Source organism: Lactuca sativa, chromosome 5, assembly GCF_002870075.4.
Source record: "Lactuca sativa cultivar Salinas chromosome 5, Lsat_Salinas_v11, whole genome shotgun sequence".
NCBI classification, from domain to species: Eukaryota; Viridiplantae; Streptophyta; class Magnoliopsida; order Asterales; family Asteraceae; genus Lactuca; species Lactuca sativa.
In genome coordinates this window covers 83,978,577-83,997,092 of record NC_056627.2, presented here as the reverse complement: position 1 = coordinate 83,997,092, position 18,516 = coordinate 83,978,577, and the positions used below count along the sequence as shown (strand labels likewise).

At 40.7% G+C, this 18,516-nt stretch overlaps 1 protein-coding gene and 1 non-coding gene across 2 annotated transcripts; one reads left to right on the top strand and one right to left on the bottom strand.

The window, feature by feature from the left end:
* Positions 1 to 3,141: 3,141 nt before the first annotated feature.
* LOC111913385 (non-specific lipid transfer protein GPI-anchored 15) lies at positions 3,142 to 4,531 on the top strand. The gene is made up of 2 exons (XM_023909101.3): positions 3,142 to 3,512; positions 4,303 to 4,531. Exons 1-2 carry the CDS (start codon positions 3,164 to 3,166, stop codon positions 4,317 to 4,319), a joined length of 366 nt encoding a protein of 121 aa, XP_023764869.1. The 5' UTR covers positions 3,142 to 3,163; the 3' UTR covers positions 4,320 to 4,531.
* Positions 4,532 to 6,408: 1,877 nt separating this feature from the next.
* Positions 6,409 to 6,514, bottom strand: LOC111913391 (U6 spliceosomal RNA). Its single transcript, XR_002857520.1, has one exon. It is a non-coding gene; the product is annotated as a U6 spliceosomal RNA (small nuclear RNA).
* Positions 6,515 to 18,516: the final 12,002 nt, after the last annotated feature.

Here is an 18,516-nt window from a genome sequence, read left to right as displayed (position 1 = left end):
ATATGTTCATAAAAAAGCTAGGGAAATGAACGTCGGTGGCCTGGAGGGGCGACGACTGTCATCAACCTCCACCTCTACCATTGTTATGAAAAACGACCACCGCTCATATGGTTCTCTATTAGAAATAAACCTACCACCAGAACCAATCTTGTTCATCCAAACGCCGATGGACACACATCCAGTCCCTTCCTACTTATATCTTCCTCTGATTTCGATGGGTGAATTGATTTTTAGAACCATTTTCGGTTTAACCCCTGCATTCGCCAAAGGTAGGGTACACAAACCATACCCACCGCATACCTAAATAAATCACCATATTTATCGTAGGGTTCATCTTGGTGTTGATGATGCAAGTGGCTGTAATAAAGAGTTCGAAACAAATGGAGGTTTTAAGGGTTGTTCGGCTGGTATGTTGTAGGTGGTTCGATGTGACGTAGGTGGCTTTTGGTGACGGTATAAGGTAGGGATGTCAACGGGGGCAAACGGGACGGGGAGTGCATCCACCACCCCCGCCCCCAAAATTTCCCCGTTCCCCCGCCCCCACCCCCAGAATGTTCAAGCTTTGTACCCCTGCCCCCGAATCCCCTTTATTACCCCCGCCCCCGTTCCCCCGTCCCGATTGATTTTGGGCTACAACTTTTTAGGCTAAAAGAAGTTGTTATTTAGGCTAAAAGAAGTTGTTATTTAGGCTAAAAGAAGCTATTTTTTAGGTAACAAATAATTATTTATAGCAAAATCTTACATGTTAAAAATAAAAAAGTTATAGCATTTTAAAAATTATACTAACAACGTAAAAACATGCTTTTTAATGAATTTTGGAAGCTTAAAATCATGTTATTATTTATTATATTTATATAATTAATATATGTAAATATATGTGTAATTTATTAACGGGGTCCCCATGGGGGTTTCGGGACGAGATTGCCTACCCCGCCTCCGCCCCCGAAAATAAAACGGGGGTTAACCTTGCCCCCGCCCCCGCCCCCGATTTAAAAAAAAAATCCCCCAAACGGGACAGGGCCCCCACGGGAACGGGGTCCCATGAGACTTTTTGACACCCCTAATATAAGGGTGGTTTATTGAGGTTACAGTGAATATGATATAGTATGTATCAAAGAAGAATGGTGGTGTTCCGGTGAGGAGGGCGACGGTTCGATGTTAGTGGTGATCGAGTGGTGGTAGTGACCAGGTGATGGTTCCAAATATTCAAAAGAAATTAAGAGGGGTGGGTAGGTAATTGAGATTTTTTTTTGTTTTTTTAATTAAAATAATAATAAAAGAAATTAAAGAAATTAAAAAAGAATTATTTAAGTGTATTTTAATCATTTTAGATAGGGTATAAAACAAAACCTCACAAAAATGCCAACCATATAGACCGAAAGCACATAAGGTATCCTTAATTGGATCACTAATATACCACCAAACTTTTTTGGACCAAAACAACAAATTTTTAACAAGCATAAGGATCATTTTTGCAATTTTGTCAAATAATAATAAAATAATTAAAAGGAATTAAAAAAAATTATTTAAGGGTAATTTTATCATTTTAGGTATGGTATAAGCCAAAACTATACAAAAATGTGAACAGACCAAAACCACATGATGCATCCTAAATTAGATCACTAATAACCAAAAGCACATAATGTATCCTAAATTACATCACTAATGCATCACCAAATTTTCTTTTGATAAAAAACATAGATTTTTTACAAGCATAAATTTTTGACAAGCATAAGGACCATTTTTAAAATTTTGTCCTAAATTAATAATTTAAGTACAAGTTTATAACATCATAAAATTATAAATTCATGGTTTATAATATTAAAATATAAAAACTACAAATTAGATTAAAAAAATTACCTTATTTTTTAAATTATAAAGACAAAGAATAATAAGACTATCGAGTTACAATAGTTTTCTTGTTACCGTGTACAAACTACAAACGACTAGGGACAAAGAGAAAATACGATTTTTTGTTTGCTTCTTTGGAGTCTGTGGGACACTGGTCCAGTGAAAGAGAAGGCTAGAAGCATCGAGCATTTTTATTTTATTTTATTGTCTAGGTTAGGCAATTTGGGCTCCCTTTTTCCTCTTATTTATTTTAGTCCATTAAGTAATTAACAGTAATTAACAGGTAGCCCATATGATGAAGCCATTGAGCCTTGAGGGCATGCCCTTAAGGCTTTTAGCTGTAGAGGGTACCATGGCCATGAAAAAAAATAATGATATGATTTTGAAAGTTATTCCATGTAGAAAATTTTAAATCACTAGACTTATTAATTTATAAATCACTAAGGGTGTCTTTGGTTGTGGAAAACTGTTTTTATTTTTTATGAAAATGTTTTCAGAAAATAAGATTGAGTTTTCATTTTTAATTTTCAATGAAAACACGTTTGGTTGGAAGGGGTGGAGTTTTCATTTTTCATTTTAGAAATTTGGAAAACTTTGAAAAACTGTAAAAATAACTTTTCTAATTTACATACAATTTGGAAAACTGAAAATTTTCATTTTCTTAGAAAACTTTGGAAAACTAAACGAACCAAACGCGTTTTCAGAATTTCCGTTTTTCTTGGAAAATTTTCCTAGAAAATTGGAAAAGTTTCCACAACCAAACGCACCATAAATAATCCAACTCAACTAAACTTCAGCAGTTTCCAATTGCACTTAAATAAATATAATACGTGAAATAAAAGTTGGGAAGTTACATCTTTAATAATTTCATTATACTTTACGTAGAAAAAAAATCCAGAATATATAATGCAAACACAAATTTTATTTGTACAACTACACACTTGTGTATACAAATTTTTTGAAGATAAAAATATATGTATTATAAATGTAACATAATTAAAGTTTCTTTCCCCTTCTAGTAGTAAATTAGTTAAAGTCTACATACTACATATTAATAAGTATGGGAATTGGGAAATAAGAAGGCACTACTTAAACGAAAGAGCATACCCTTATGTCACCTAAACGTTATGTACCACCATCTTTAAAATCATTACACTTATAAAGTGACTACAAGAAATTTAACACAACCACATACTCCCTCCACGTATAATCCCACAACCACCCCACTAACCTTCTCTTTTCACACCCTATTGCCAATTCATCTATTTAACTAAACCAATAACCTTTACCTTTTTCAACAACTTACACTCCAATGGCATCAAACACATGCTTTGCATTGTCAACTCTATTAATTTTGTACTTCTTGGCTGCATCAACTTCTGTTCTAGAAGTCGATGGAGCTGGTGAGTGTGGAAAAACACCTATTCGGTCTGCTGCCCTTAGCTTGAGCCCATGCTTGGCTGCAGGTGGGAATGCCAAGGCTAAGGTTCCACCAATGTGTTGTACCAAGGTTAACGCTTTAATCAATACTGCACCAAAGTGTCTTTGTGCGGTTTTGCTTTCTCCATTGGCTATCCAAGCTGGTATAAAGCCTGCTATTGCGATAGGCATCCCTAAGCGATGTAACATCAAAAAGAGGCCAATCGGGAAGAAGTGTGGGAGTAAGTGATGTGTTTTTCTTGAATAATTCATGCTTTGTATTGATTTTTGACATATCAACTTGCATTTATGGATACGCATACACTCATAGTGTAGGCATCAACTTCTTTTAGGGCATTTGAAATGCATTAAATTTTATTGTGTTTAATCAAATGTCAAATAACCATTTAAATGTTTATATATATTTATTATTTTTTATAATGATTTATTTTTATAAAAACTTGGTGAAATACATATATTAACAACTAATTTTTTTCATTGAACAATCCAATAACTATTCAATATATTAATTAGCGATTACAATACAACGAGTAAGAAGACAAACAGACAATGTACAAGCTATGCTGTTAAAACTTTTTATTTAATAAAGTCAATTCTTTTGAAGACTACGTCAATGGATCTAAATGACATAATATTGGTATACATGAACCCAACATCTATCCCATTATGTTGTATTTAATCGGTTAAATGCAAGTAGACTTTCACATCGTTAAGTTATTCATTTAAATATGTTGATTATGCGAGAAAACAATAGTTTATAGAAAAAAGAACGCTTACAAGCCCTTCTTTTTCTTTTTTTTTTCTTAAATTTACTCATGCATAAAAAAATCATAAAAAGAAAAGAAAACTAGTCAATGAAAACCTAGACGATTGTATTTAAATGTTTCTTTTTCCTGAAACTTTCATTTGAGAATATTTTGCCACCATTTGGGAAAGTTCCTAGGGGTCTGTCCTTCGATGCTGCATTCTTATATACTCATATATTGATTGGTCATTTTTTGCTCGTTGCAGGATACATCGTGCCATGAAGATGATATCATGGAAAGAAACTATAAAAGTGTTGACTACATAAATTCGTCCTACGAATAAGTTTATTACAAATACATGCTCTTTCTGTTGTAAGCAAGTCATGTGTGATACGTGTTCTTGATGGAAGTGAGGACGAATCTAATTTCATAATATATGTATTGTTTTCTGTATTGAAATGTTTTAGTGTAATATGAAATAATTTTTCTCAAAATTTTATGTTATTCACTTTTCATATAACATAAAAGGTATTGAAAATCACGTGGTTCGAAGGAACAAATATCATACATACTTACTAATTACGTTGTTTTTTCTATTACATGAAGATATCGATGTTTATATAACCTCCATGAGTTAAACATAATGACATTATTAATTATGCTTAGGCTCTTCTGACGCGCATCATTCTTAAAACAAAGTATCGAAATTATTACATAATTTAGAGTCAAAGTTACTATGAAAACAATAAAACTCTTAAATTGATATCCAATGAATAATATAGAATAAAAAATAAAATAATTTAGAATCTCCAAAGCAGATTTCATCGAATCTCATATACTCTACATATGCAAGTTGTATTCGTGTATTTGTGTACAATAATACACTACATGTATTGATGACGTGTAATGCAGTGTAATGTATATCAAGGTATGACATCTATATCAAGATCTCAAAATTAAGGGCACACAGTATGTAAGTCATTTTTCCTGACAAGTGGCAATGGATCAACATAGATGGAGACGTATCCAGCTATATCAATATGCGTCATGACTATCTATTTGTCATGGCTCCTTTCACAACATGTGATGAAGCTGTATATTTTGAACTTTTTTAATAAATCAAAATTTATAGAAAAAGGCATGGTAGATGAAGTTATGACTTTTTACTTTTTAATAAATCAAATTTTATAAAGATTATTGCAATTTGAGTTTATTTGTTTTTAATTAACGAAAAAAAATTGGAACGGAAAAACTTTTTTGGAAAAGGCTTGGTAGATTTAATTTTTGGAACGCCAAGAGGTATATTCAAGTATATTCTATTATTTATGCAATCATCGATACTTATCTATATATAATATGTTATGTATATATACTCGTACTACTTTTTTTACTTATATAATGAGCTATTGATTCAGAAAAATAAGCATCCATTAAAACTCGGGATAATGACTTAGGAAGGTAATAAGGTTTCCAGTTTGTCCGTATTAGATCACTAAGGTTTTTTTTGTGCGTATTAGACCAATATGGTTGTTATTACCGTTTAGAAATAGTCCTTTTACCGGTTTTAACCGGTAAAAAGTACTATTTCTAAACGGTAATAACAACCATATTGGTCTAATACGCACAAAAAAAACCTTAGTGACCTAATACGGACAAACTGGAAACCTTATTACCCTCCTAAATCATTAACCCTGATTATTTAGAAAGCATGCTTACTAATTAATCTGACTGATTTGTTTGACTGAAAATAGTTGCTTCCATTTAAACTTATCTCACAACCCTTCCAAAACTTCTAAATCCAAAAACTCATATGATTGATGATCTTCATTACATAAATATGCAACATTTTATCAATAACTTCTTTTTAGTCATTTAGATGTTTACATGAACACATCCATGTGTACAAAAACAATCTCACTTTGATACCTCCCATCAATGTCTACATTTGATAACGAATGGAAATGTAAAACCAACAGGGACTTGCAGAGGATGTCTATTATCAATTATTTTATAAAAAGCAAAGCCACAACATGAACTAAGAAACTGAAGTTTCAAAATGAATAAAAAAATCAGCACATAAACAAACACATAAAGACTATATACAACACATAAACGAAAGTTTATAAAACATGAAGCTTAATGACAGGAAAAGTAAAAAACTTAAAGGAGACTTTATAGAAAGAAAGATCACCCTTACTTGCCACAAATGACTGAAGACATCAGCAAGAAGATCAATCTGACCATAAAATCCACATGTTGTCTGATCATGACTTCAGTAGATGAATTACTGAAACGTAAGAATTGCAATTGAACTCTATTAGCATTTGAAAAGGGAATTAGGGTTCCAGAGAAGGCGACGAAGGGTTAATTTTTTTTTTTGGACCATTTCTCGATTTGTATGTGTCATCCTTGCGCAGGGGCCATGTTAATATTCTCTGTATCCTTCCAATTTTATCGGATGTCCCCAAATGGATGACTATAGATGAAGAGCTTCGCCATATAGAGGAGTAACAGGTTATATGGGACGACGCGAGTTATAAACGAAGTAGTTTACTGTTGATGGTTATATATTCTCACTGTCTTTAAAATTAGGGTTAATGACTTAGGAGGGTAATAAGGTTTCCAGTTTGTCCGTATTAGGTCACCAAGATTTTTTTTGTGCGTATTAGACAAATATGGTTGTTATTACCGTTTAGAAATAGTCATTTTTACCGGTTAAAACCGGTAAAAGGACTATTTTTAAACGGTAATAACAACCATATTGGTCTAATACGCACATAGAAAACCTTAGTGATCTAATACGGACAAACTGGAAACCTTATTACCCTCCTAAGTCATTATACTTTAAAACTCTAAGGATTTCAAGTGCGTAATATTTTATGAATATAAAGATGAATATCGAAATTATTTGGGAGATTTAGAAAAAAATTATGGTTATTGACATATACAATTAAGGTTGTTTTTTTAAAATAATTCTAAATTTTGATGGTTAAATCGTAAAAAAAGGCTAATTGGATGGTTAACCTTGGAAAACATCCAAAGTTATAGTGGTTTCAATAGAATTTTAAGTTATATGATTACTTAAAAAATTTTATGCCATGTTATTATGTTTTTTATTGAAAAAATAATCAAACTCTAAATGGTTAAATCAGGGAAAAAAAAACTTTCAATTTCTTTTTCCGAATAGCATTACTCCAACAAAAAAAAAAACAATAATGAAACACAAAGAAACATAGCCACCAAAAGCTCAAACATCACGCAAACTTTCAATTTCATTTTCTCACCCACATAAAAAAAGATTGAGAAACCACTCCATCTCATAAATCTCCCATCTTTTAACCGAGAAGAATTAAAAAGGACTGCATTTCTGAAATGCCAGATAATCCAACACTGCACCACATCGTGAAAAAAATTGCATCGAGATAAATCTGGTAAGAAGCTTGCATGTGCACACCCCGACGCTACAAGAAAAAGATCCTTTTACGACGCGCAAACCACGAAACTCGTTGATTTATGTTACACAAAAGAGAGGGACAATAAAAAAGTGTCATCTCTTCAAAAAATTTAAGGATTTATATCACGCATTATTGTGTGCCCTTAAATTAGTGTCTATAGAAAATAAATTTAAAACACAGAGGGAGCTTTATTTTTAAACGCGCGTCCTCTATACCTGCCACTTTATAATTTTAATGAAATGCGCGTTTAGCAGAGGGGGAAACGAAATCCTCAAAATTTTGAAAACCGGTCTTCTACCTTCTTTCTATCTTTCATCTTCGCAGTCTACTCTCCCCTCTCCTTCCTTCTCTCTTCTCTCCGATCCGCTTCTCCACCACTCCTTAATACCTTGCAGGAATCTAAAAACTAGAAAACCTCGTCCTCACAAAGTTTAGGAAACTAGGTTTTTTTTTTCAACCCTCAAATAACGACGCACATCCTCCATAGATCGATCTCTATCGCTTCATAGGGCCACAAAATCGACTATTGCTTGAACTAGGGTTTCGAGTTCGTATCACATAACCCTCCCTCCCTCAATCTGTTCTCCCTGTTCAATCGATTCGCTGGTTTTGCTCGACTCCTGCTCACGCCGACCATCGATGTTCAATCATCGACCATCGCCATAACTTTAAGTCTCTATCATCAAATCTTTATCGAAAGTTTAATCGAAGGTTCATCTGTTATGTAAGTCTTTATCGATGTTCAATCATCGCTCACGCCGACCATCGATGTTCAATTGATTTGTGTGTACTCAAAACTCAGGAAGACTATAGACACGGGTGAAGGCGGAGAGAGAGAGAGAGAGAGACAGATAGAGAGAGAGAGAGAGAGAGAAACTCTGCACTTCTCCATCGATGACGTCCGATTGTGTTAAGCTTCCTCTTTGGGCCGAAAACCCTGTTGATTTTGTGCATAAGCATCGCATGGCTCTTGAGAGTGAGCATGTCTCTGCACATTTACATGAATGGATAGATCTCAAATTCAGGTGAGCCCTAATTCATTCATATTCTAATATCGGTGGGTTTTATTTTGTTTTGATGCTTTTGACTTTGTAAAATCACTGATCCAGTAAGTCTTCTTGTTAGTCGATTAATTAAGTTCTTTTTTTTTTTATGTTTCTTTTCTTGATTCTTTGCATACACGCGTAGCAGGCACCATCAGTTTCTTAGCTCCTGAGTATGCACTCACTGGTTAGTTCTCTAATCTCCTTGTACAAGCATGGATGCTAGCACAACTTCTTTGTTAATTTTAGGGCCTAAATCAATTAGTGTCTCTTAATCTTAAGAAGCATTGACTAGGGTTTCTTCATTTTTATATCTAGTGTGTTCTGTTTCTTGGCACAACACTTGATTAACTCAACTAGGATATTATTGCTCTTCTCATTCATATAATCTTGAATAGTTATTTGAAATGTTTAATGAATTTTGTTAAACTGAAAAACCAATATATTCATAGTGAGATAATATGATATTGAGTGAAAATAAAACACTAACAGAGAATTAACTGAAATTAATAACCGAGTCTAGTAACGAAGCTAATTCTTTAACATTCGTAACCTATAGTTTAATTGGACATGTCTATAAAATGGTCTATCTATCCCTAAGCTTAGGCTAACTAGGATTTTTAAGACATCAATAACAAAGGTTGTGAAGAGTGATGCAACTGGGGTCATTTATATGTGACGAGTTATGTTTGTGGTTCTAGAGTGTTAAATCTCTACAAACCGACACCATTTTGGTCTTAGAAAATATCAAATAACTTTAAATATAATGTATTTTAAGTTTGTTTAATTTCATAATAACATTTTGAGTGTAATATTTGTTACTTGTAATATTACATTATAAAATTAAATTGATATTTTATTTTGGATTTATTTTTATGTTTTGAACTTATTTGAATATCTTGCACTTTTTTTAATACTTTGAAACACAATAACAATTTTAGATTTTAATACTACTAATACTATAAATTAAACGGATAATAACTTGGTAGTTTTTACGTTTCTATCTTATAAAAAAGAATAAAAAACACTCTATTTGTATGTGTAATATTTCCTTTAAATGCTTATCTGATAATCATTTAAATGTCACCTGCTTTGACTTCAAAAGGAGGTTTATACGCTTGGGGTGGTGGTCAATCTAGTTAACTTGGGTTGGGCGCATAAAACAAAATCTTTTCATGCAACTCTGTAACCATGTTTCGGAACATTCCGGTTTTGGTCCTTCCATTTGGTGTAAAACAGGTTGCTTGTGGACATTCTCACAAACTTATCTGCACACAAGATGGTAGAATCCATGGTTGGGGTTATAACAGCTATGGACAAGCAGTTAACCAGAAATGCACTTATGTCATCTCCAGTTGATTGGTATATCTCTCATTCTCTCTCTCTCTCTCTCTCTCTCTCTCTCTCTCCTTTGACTTGAAGGTTTGACTGATGAATAATCGAAACAGGTGTTTGGGGGAAGTAAGGAAGCTGGCAGCTGGTGGGAGCCACTCTGATGTATTAACATATGCGTGTTCATTGAAAGAGTTTAAATTTCCCGTTCTGCCCCTAGGGTTTCAGATTCTTTGCAGAAACTAGAAAGGGTTCTAGTCTCAACAGCCACAATGTGAGAGTTTGAATTCCAATGTGGATTGGGCTTTCCGTGGGTGCTGGTCTTTTCTGAAGATTCAACTTGTCATGTCAAATTTTCTTATGAAGAATAGTTTCAAAGAGATGCATTGATTATATTCTCTATTTTGCACACCTAACCAACTTTGTATTTTAATCATTTTATATATTTTCATTCATGAATATGTATTTTGGTGACATGCAGGTGAATGTGTGGACTCATACTGCAACTGTGACCCCTGAACTTGAACATCATGAATTTATAAAGGAACTGAAGTAGTTACACAAAGCTCAAGATGATAAGGAACTATTTGGAATGGTAGTGAATGTGTGGACTCATACCAGTGGAGCAGGTAGTCCTTACTTTTAATTTAAATTCTTTTATGTGTATCCTTACATTCCTACTTCCTAAATAGTAATATCTTCCATTGTCTTTTCATGGTCGATGTTATCCACCCAATCCATGATAAAACATTTTACTTAATGTGACAACCCGATATTTCGAGACAATATAATGTAACACCAGTCAAATTCAGTGTAACGACCCAATTTTCATGACCAAAAATTTCGTTTTAAAAACATTACTTTTAGAAAATATAAAAGGCTAAAACGTTGTCTGATCAAAATATCACACCAGTGAACCATGTCTAAAAGCCAATTCATACATTCAATTAAAATATCAGAGTACAAATCCCAGTGAAGCTCGTAAATGCGGAAACCGGAGAGTGTGTGCGTGACGTGCCGCTACCGCGCCGGCTCCTTTCCCCTAGCTGAGGAGGTACCTGAAACCAAAACAGAAAACTGTAAGCACAAAGCTTAGTGAGTTCCCCCATAATACCACATACCATGTAACATATAACAACCATTATTCAGCTAGGAGTTACGGGCCTTGCCCACACTCGGGAAGATACGGGCCCTGCCCACACTTCGCTAGCCGGGAGATACAGGCCTCGCCCACACTTGTGAAGATACGGGCCCTGCCCACACTTCGCTATCTGGGAGATACGGGCCTAGCCCACACTCCGACCTCGGAGAGATACGGGCCCTGCCCACACTCAACCACTAACCCATAACATACAAGTATCACGCAGACAACAAGTATAAGCAATTCTATCATATTAACACATATATCGTACTTAACTACAACAGAGATACGGGCTCGGCCCACACTCTAGTACTAGCATCTCGTCTACACGGGTCGGCCTTGGTGCCTTAGACCCGTTCCTACTGGGAAGGAAACTCACCTCGAAATAGCTGCTGGTCTGTGTGGGAACTGATCACCTACTACTGTTGCTGCTCCGGAAACCCTCCGGCTGCAATTCCCACAATATACTCAATCAAACACTGCTCACTGACCTTTGGGTAAAATGACCATTTTACCCCTGACCTTTCCCTAAGTCAAAGTCAGAGTCAACTTTCAGTTGACCTCGACTCGCCGAGTTGGCTTTCCAACTCGTCGAGTCCCTACGCAAACGACTGCCCTGAATCCCGATCCTACCCGTCGAGTTAGGCGACGACTCGACGGGTTCGCCTTCATGACCAATATTCAAGTCCTTCATCCTACTCGCCGAGTTGTATGAACAACTCGTCGAGTTCATCTTCATCCGAAGAACACTCATGCTAAGACTCGCCGAGTTGTATGAACAACTCGTCGAGTCTGTTCTTGATTTAAGGAGATTGCCTTGAACTCGCCGAGTCAGGGCATTGACTCGCCGAGTACCTCCATAGATGGGTTAAGCTTCTGACTCACTGAGTCACACCCTATGACTCACTGCTCATTCGACACTACGAAAAAGGGGACAAACTCGAAGACTCGCGAGCAGACTCGCCGAGTCACATGAACGACTCGCCGAGTCGTTGCCATGCACTCCTAAAATATACCGATTTGCTCGATTCCAGTCCATGCCATTCATAGATCTGGACTTCTAGGGCACAAATCACACGTAAGGTTTCCAACTTTACGTGTGGATATTCACCAATATGGATTTTAGGGCTCAAAATGTCTCAAAAGGGTAGACCTAGGGCTAACAAGCAACATGGAGCCAAAAAGCTAACAGATCTGAGCTCCTGGAGCTCAATCTTGCCTAGATCCAAAGGCCAAACGCCTTATTACAACATACAATGCACATACAAGCTTGGGGATTAGATCAAGAAGGACCCAAATGAAGTTTTAAGCATAGAATCAAGGGGAAAACGGGTTATACCTCAAAGGAACTGCTGGAAGAACACAAATAATGCTTGGATGGCTTCCCTTCTTCTGGATCTACTTCCTTCCACTTTCAAAGCCTTCAAAAACACACCCACTAACCTCAAACTCTCAAAGAATAGCTTAGAACGAGAGATACAGGGCTTTAAGGGTCAATGGGGGCCGGCTTGGGGCTGATAAGTCCTTTAAATAGGGTGCAAACCCCTGAAACTTAGGGTTTCATCCAACAGCTGTGACTCGCCGAGTCCAGGATATGGACTTGCCGAGTCACCAACTTAAACGTGTCCCGGGTCCCGCATCCACTCGGCGAGTCGGACCTATGACTCGCCGAGTCCAAGGCTAAAAGAAAGGAAATACTCAAATAACATTTACGTACCAGGAACCGGGTGCTACAAATCTCCCCCACTTATTTTAGACTTCGTCCTCGAAGTCTGCTGCTCGATCCTGAAACAGCTCGGGATAATGCTCCATCATCTCGTCCACCGGCTCCCAAGTCCGTTCCGAACCTTTGCGGTGTTGCCATTGCACCTTCACTAGCTCCACCTTCTTGTTCCTCAAATCCTTCGACTTCTTGTCGAGGATTGCGACTGGGCGCTCAATGTAATTCAGGCTGTCATCAACCTGAATATCCTCCAAAGGTACTACTGCAGAATCGTCTACTAGGCACTTTTGCAACTGCGAAACATGGAAAGTGCTGTGGATCTGGCTAAGCTCGGCTGGCAGATCCAGCCTATATGCTACCTTGCCCACCCGGGCTACGACCCTGAACGGTCCGATGAATCGCGGGCCCAGCTTGCCCCGCTTCCTGAATCGGATGACGCCTTTCCACGGCGACACCTTCAGGAGAACCATATCCCCGACCTGGAACTCTAAATCGGATCGACGCTTGTCGGCATAACTTTTCTGCCGACTCTGAGCAGTCTGAAGCCTGCTCCGGACCTGCTGGGTCCTCTCAGTCGTCTTGAGCACCACTTCGGTGCTTCCCATGACTCTCTGGCCAACCTCACCCCAGCATATCGGGGTCCTACACCTCCGTCCGTATAACATCTCGAAGTGAGGGCGGTCGATACTCGCGTGATAGCTGTTGTTGTAGGAGAACTCGGCCAGGGGAAGATAGGTATCCCAGCTACCACCGAAATCTAGCACGCACGCCCGCAGCATATCCTCCAGAGTCTGGATGGTCCGCTCGCTCTGCCCATCCGTCTGCGGGTGAAAGGCAGTGCTAAAATGCAGACGAGTGCCGAACTCGTCATGGAATCTCTTCCAAAACCTGGAAGTAAAACGCACATCCCTGTCCGAGATCACCGATACTGGCACCCCATGCTGTGCCACAATCTCCCTGATATAGATGTCGGCCAATTTCTTGGCCGATATGCTCTCCTGAATCGGAATAAAGTGAGCACTCTTGGTCAATCTATCCACGATGACCCAAATCGAATCCACTCCACGTGCGGTCCTGGGAAGCTTCGTGATAAAATCCATCGTGATATCTTCCTATTTCCACAGTGGAATATCCAACGGCTGCATCTTGCCATGCGGTCTCTGATGTTCGGCCTTGACCTTCCTGCAGGTCAAACATCGCTCGACATACCATGCCACATCCCACTTCATGCAGGGCCACCAATAGTCTAGACGAAGATCCCTATACATCTTCGTCGCCCCGGGATGAATAGAGAATCGGGACTTGTGCGCCTCCTCCATCAAAATCTGGCGCACGCCTCCGTGATACGGCACCCACACCCTACGGTGTAGTGTCAATAATCCTCGACTATCATAATCGAAGGAGGAAACCTGACCTACTACACGCTCGCTCTTCCGATGCTCCTCCTTGATAGCCTCCTGTTGAGCCTCTCGAATCTGCTCCAACAGGGGAGTCACCACGGTCATCCTCATGCAAACGTCCCTGATCGGCGCCGCCTTGCGGCTAAGCGCATCGGCCACCACATTGGCCTTCCCCGGGTGGTAAAGGATCTCGCAATCATAATCCTTCACCACATCCAACCACCGTCGCTGCCTCATGTTCAGATTCGGCTGATCCATGAGGTACCTCAAACTCTTGTGGTCCGTGTAGATGGTACACCGAACCCCATAGAGGTAATGTCGCCAAATCTTGAGGGCAAATACCACCGCCCCCAACTCCAAATCGTGCGTCGGGTAGTTCGCCTCGTGAGGCTTGAGCTGCCTCGAAGCGTAAGCAATGACATGCCCCCTTTGCATCAGCACCGCGCCCAACCCAGAAATGGACGCGTCACAATAAACCACAAAATCCTCTACGCCCTCTGGCAGGGCTAAGATCGGCGCCTCACACAATCTCTGTCTCAGCATCTCAAATGCAGCCTGCTGCTCGGGTCCCCACCGAAAGACCGCGACTTTCTTTGTCAGCCGCATCAGGGGCACGACTATCTTGGAGAAATCCTGGATAAATCTCCGATAGTAGCCTGCCAATCCCAGGAAACTCCGAATCTCAGATGGAGACTTCGGAACCTCCCATCTCATCACGGCCTCGACCTTGGCCGGATCGACCAGAATCCCGTTCTGGTTGACGAGGTGTCCCAGAAATTGCACCTCGCGCAACCAAAACTCACACTTGGAGAACTTGGCATACAAGCTCTCCCTCCTCAGGGTCTCTAACACCTCTCTCAGATGCTCCTCATGTTCCTCCCGGGTCTTGGAATAAACCAAGATATCATCGATAAAGACTATCACAGACCGGTCCAGCATCGGTCTGCATACACGGTTCATGAGGTCCATGAACGCGGCAGGAGCATTGGTGAGCCCAAACGGCATCACCACGAACTCATAATGGCCATAGCGCGTCCGAAACACGGTCTTCTGCATATCCTCCTCCCTGACCCTAATCTGATGATAACCCGAACGCAAATCTATCTTGGAGAACCAAGATGCGCCCTAAAGCTGGTCAAAGAGGTCATCAATCCTCGGAAGCGGGTAACGGTTCTTCACCGTTACCTTGTTCAGCTCCCGATAATCTATACACATCCGATGCGACCCGTCCTTCTTCTTCACAAACAGAATCGGGGCTCCCCAGGGCGAACTGCTCGGACGAATGAACCCCTTGTCTAGCAGCTCCTGCAGCTGCGTAGACAACTCCTGCATCTCGGGAGGAGCAACCGATACGGTGCCTTGGCTATCGGAGCCGCACCAGGAACAAGGTCGATCCTGAACTCCACCTGTCGATCCGGAGGTATCCCAGGAAGCTCCTCTGGGAAGACGTCTGCAAAGTCCCGAACCACCGGAACCTCGCTCATCGATGCATTACCCGCCTCTCGGGTATCCATCACATACGCGACATAACCTGCGCATCCCTACTGGAGATAGCGCCTAGCCCTCGCTGCTGAACATACAGCGGGTCCACACTGCGGCCTTTCTCCATGAATTACTAACTCTCCCCCACTTGGGGTCCTGACCCGCACTAGCTGCTGCGCGCAATCTATCACCGCCCCATTAGGGCTCAACCAATCCATGCCAATAATCACCTTGTTCCCACGCAACGGTATGGGAACCAAGTCTACCAAGTAACGCTCCTTGAACAATCGCAGAACACAATCTCGGAATACCATCGATGCTCGCACCGAACGATCATCAGCAATCTCTACCTCTAAAGGACAATCTAACTCTCCTGAAGCCTCATGAAACCTCTTGCTAAGCGCAAGAGAAACAAACGATCGGGATGCACCCGAATCAAACAATACCTGAGCTGGGATGCCGTTCACATGGAACGATCCTAAAGCATACAGAGCACATATCAATAACATAACATCATAAAAATAAGATAGAGGGAAAGAATCATACCCGTCACCACATCGGGTGCGGCGCGTGCCTCCTCGGTAGTCAGCTGAAATGCCCGGCTCCTCACCACTGGAGCCTCTGCCTTGCCCTGCCGACCATCCGTGATCCACAGGGTCGCTGGAGCTGGCGCCTTCACTGGCGCTGAAACTGTCAACTGGGGGCAATTGGCCTTCTTGTGGCCCCTCTGATTGCAGTGAAAACACAGCAACTCCGATGTCTGAATAGCTGAAACTGGAGCAGTACAATCCCTGCTAAAGTGCCCTGCCTTGCCGCACTTGTAGCAGCCTACTGAACCCATCCTACATGCCCCCACATGTGTCCTGCCGCATTTCCCGCAGCGGCTCGGTCCTGACTGACCTTTCGGCCTACCATCTGATCCCTTGGGCTTCTTCCCCGAAGCCCCTCCTGCCTGACCCTCCTCTAGTTTCCGTTTCCGGATGTGCTCCAAATCTATCTCCCTCTCCCTTGCCCTGGCAATCATGGAGTCCAGGGTAGGGCAAGCCGAAAAGCTAACATGCTCCCGGATGTCAGCTCGTAGCATATCATGGTAACGAGTCCTCCTCATGTCCTCGTCACCGGCATACTGGGGCACCAACAAAGCCCTCTCCCTGAACTTGGCGGTGATCTCCGCCACAGTCTTCGTCGTCTGCCTCATGTAAAGAAACTCCCTGGCCAGCTGCTGAAGCTCGACCGCCGGCGTGAACTCTGCCCTGAACCTGGTCACAAAGTCCGACCAGGTCATAGCCTCGATAGCTGAGGCTCCCAACGAGTCACCCACTGACTCCCACCAATCCCGGGCTCGGTCCCGTAGACATCCCGTTGCGTACCTCACCTTCGACCCCTCGGGGCAGAAGCTAGTCAACTGGGCAGACTCGATGTCTGCAATCCATTGCCTGGCAACAATAGGGTCTTTCACCCCATGGAAATCCGACGCACCGCTGCCCCTGAAGTCCTTGAAGGACAGCGTGCGAGATCCCGACTGGCTAGATGCCATATCACTCCTGAATGCCCGAAGGCGATCCTCCATCAACTCCATGATCCCTTCCTTGATCGACCCAAAAATAATGGGAGTCGACTCAAGGATACCCCTGGTGACCTCTGACGCGATGAACTCGCATAGCCCCTCATCAATTGGCTCGGAACCTGATCCCGAACCTGACCCCTCTCCTGAGCCGCCATCTACCGGCCTCGATCGAAGCACCACCATTCTGCAATACATCACAACAATCATTAATGATACTCATATTCCCTGAGGGATCACATCTACTTACAAGTTCCCTGGTCTTATCTTGGCCATCCTTGGTTCGGGTACAGATCCTCTGCTTTCAGTAGTACGGGCCCATACTACCTTCCACATCTATCCGTACCTTCTTCAAGGATTGCCTCGACTCCACCAGATCCCTTTCACTACTGCTGATCACTGCTATACTTATCCTAGGCTTGCCCTAGGGAAATCTCTAGTTCCACTCTAACCAGTCCTCAGCTGCTACAGGCCTCCTTGTAATGCCAGTTATCCATTACCCGAATACCATCACATGTGACGAGGCCCAAATAATCCTTCGAGTATCCGACTCGTCCCTACAACGATTGGACTCAAACAAGAGCTGCGCAGTAGGATCAAATCCGGCACTCTAAGATTATTCAACCCTGGTCACACGTGACGTGACGCATTCGCCTAATGGCTAACTCCCATTATTCAGAGTCCCACGAAGCACGAAGCAAGCGACATTCAGATAAGGGTAACAATCTCAACTAACTCTATCACCTTCAGGAACTGAGCTAGCATAAAGTGCTAAGCTCATACTACCAGGCATAACCTAATTAGGCTATCCTACTTACTGTCTACCCGATAACTAGCATGCAATTTTTCATGCAACTAAAACACAAATAGCAGGCACATAAGGCATCACTCCTAGATCCTTAGTCCTATTCTAGCATGCTGTTCTACGAAAGCTGATAAACACAACATAAACCGGTATGGGTGCTTTGGGGAATACTTACTTGAGCTCGGCCGGTCGCGCACATCACACACTTCGTTATTTCAAAACTCTTTTCTCCATTTTAGAAAACATTTTCTTTTAGAAAATCCTTTAATCCCTTGATTTGAGTCCAGACACTCCCGAAGGTGTGTCCGAATCCCTCAAACCAGGGCTCTGATACCAACTTGTAACGACCCAATTTTCATGACCAAAAATTTCGTTTTAAAAACATTACTTTTAGAAAATATAAAATGCTAAAACGTTGTCTGATCAAAATATCACACCAGTGAACCATGTCTAAAAGCCAATTCATACATTCAATTAAAATATCAGAGTACAAATCCCAGTGAAGCTCGTAAATGCGGAAACCGGAGAGTGTGT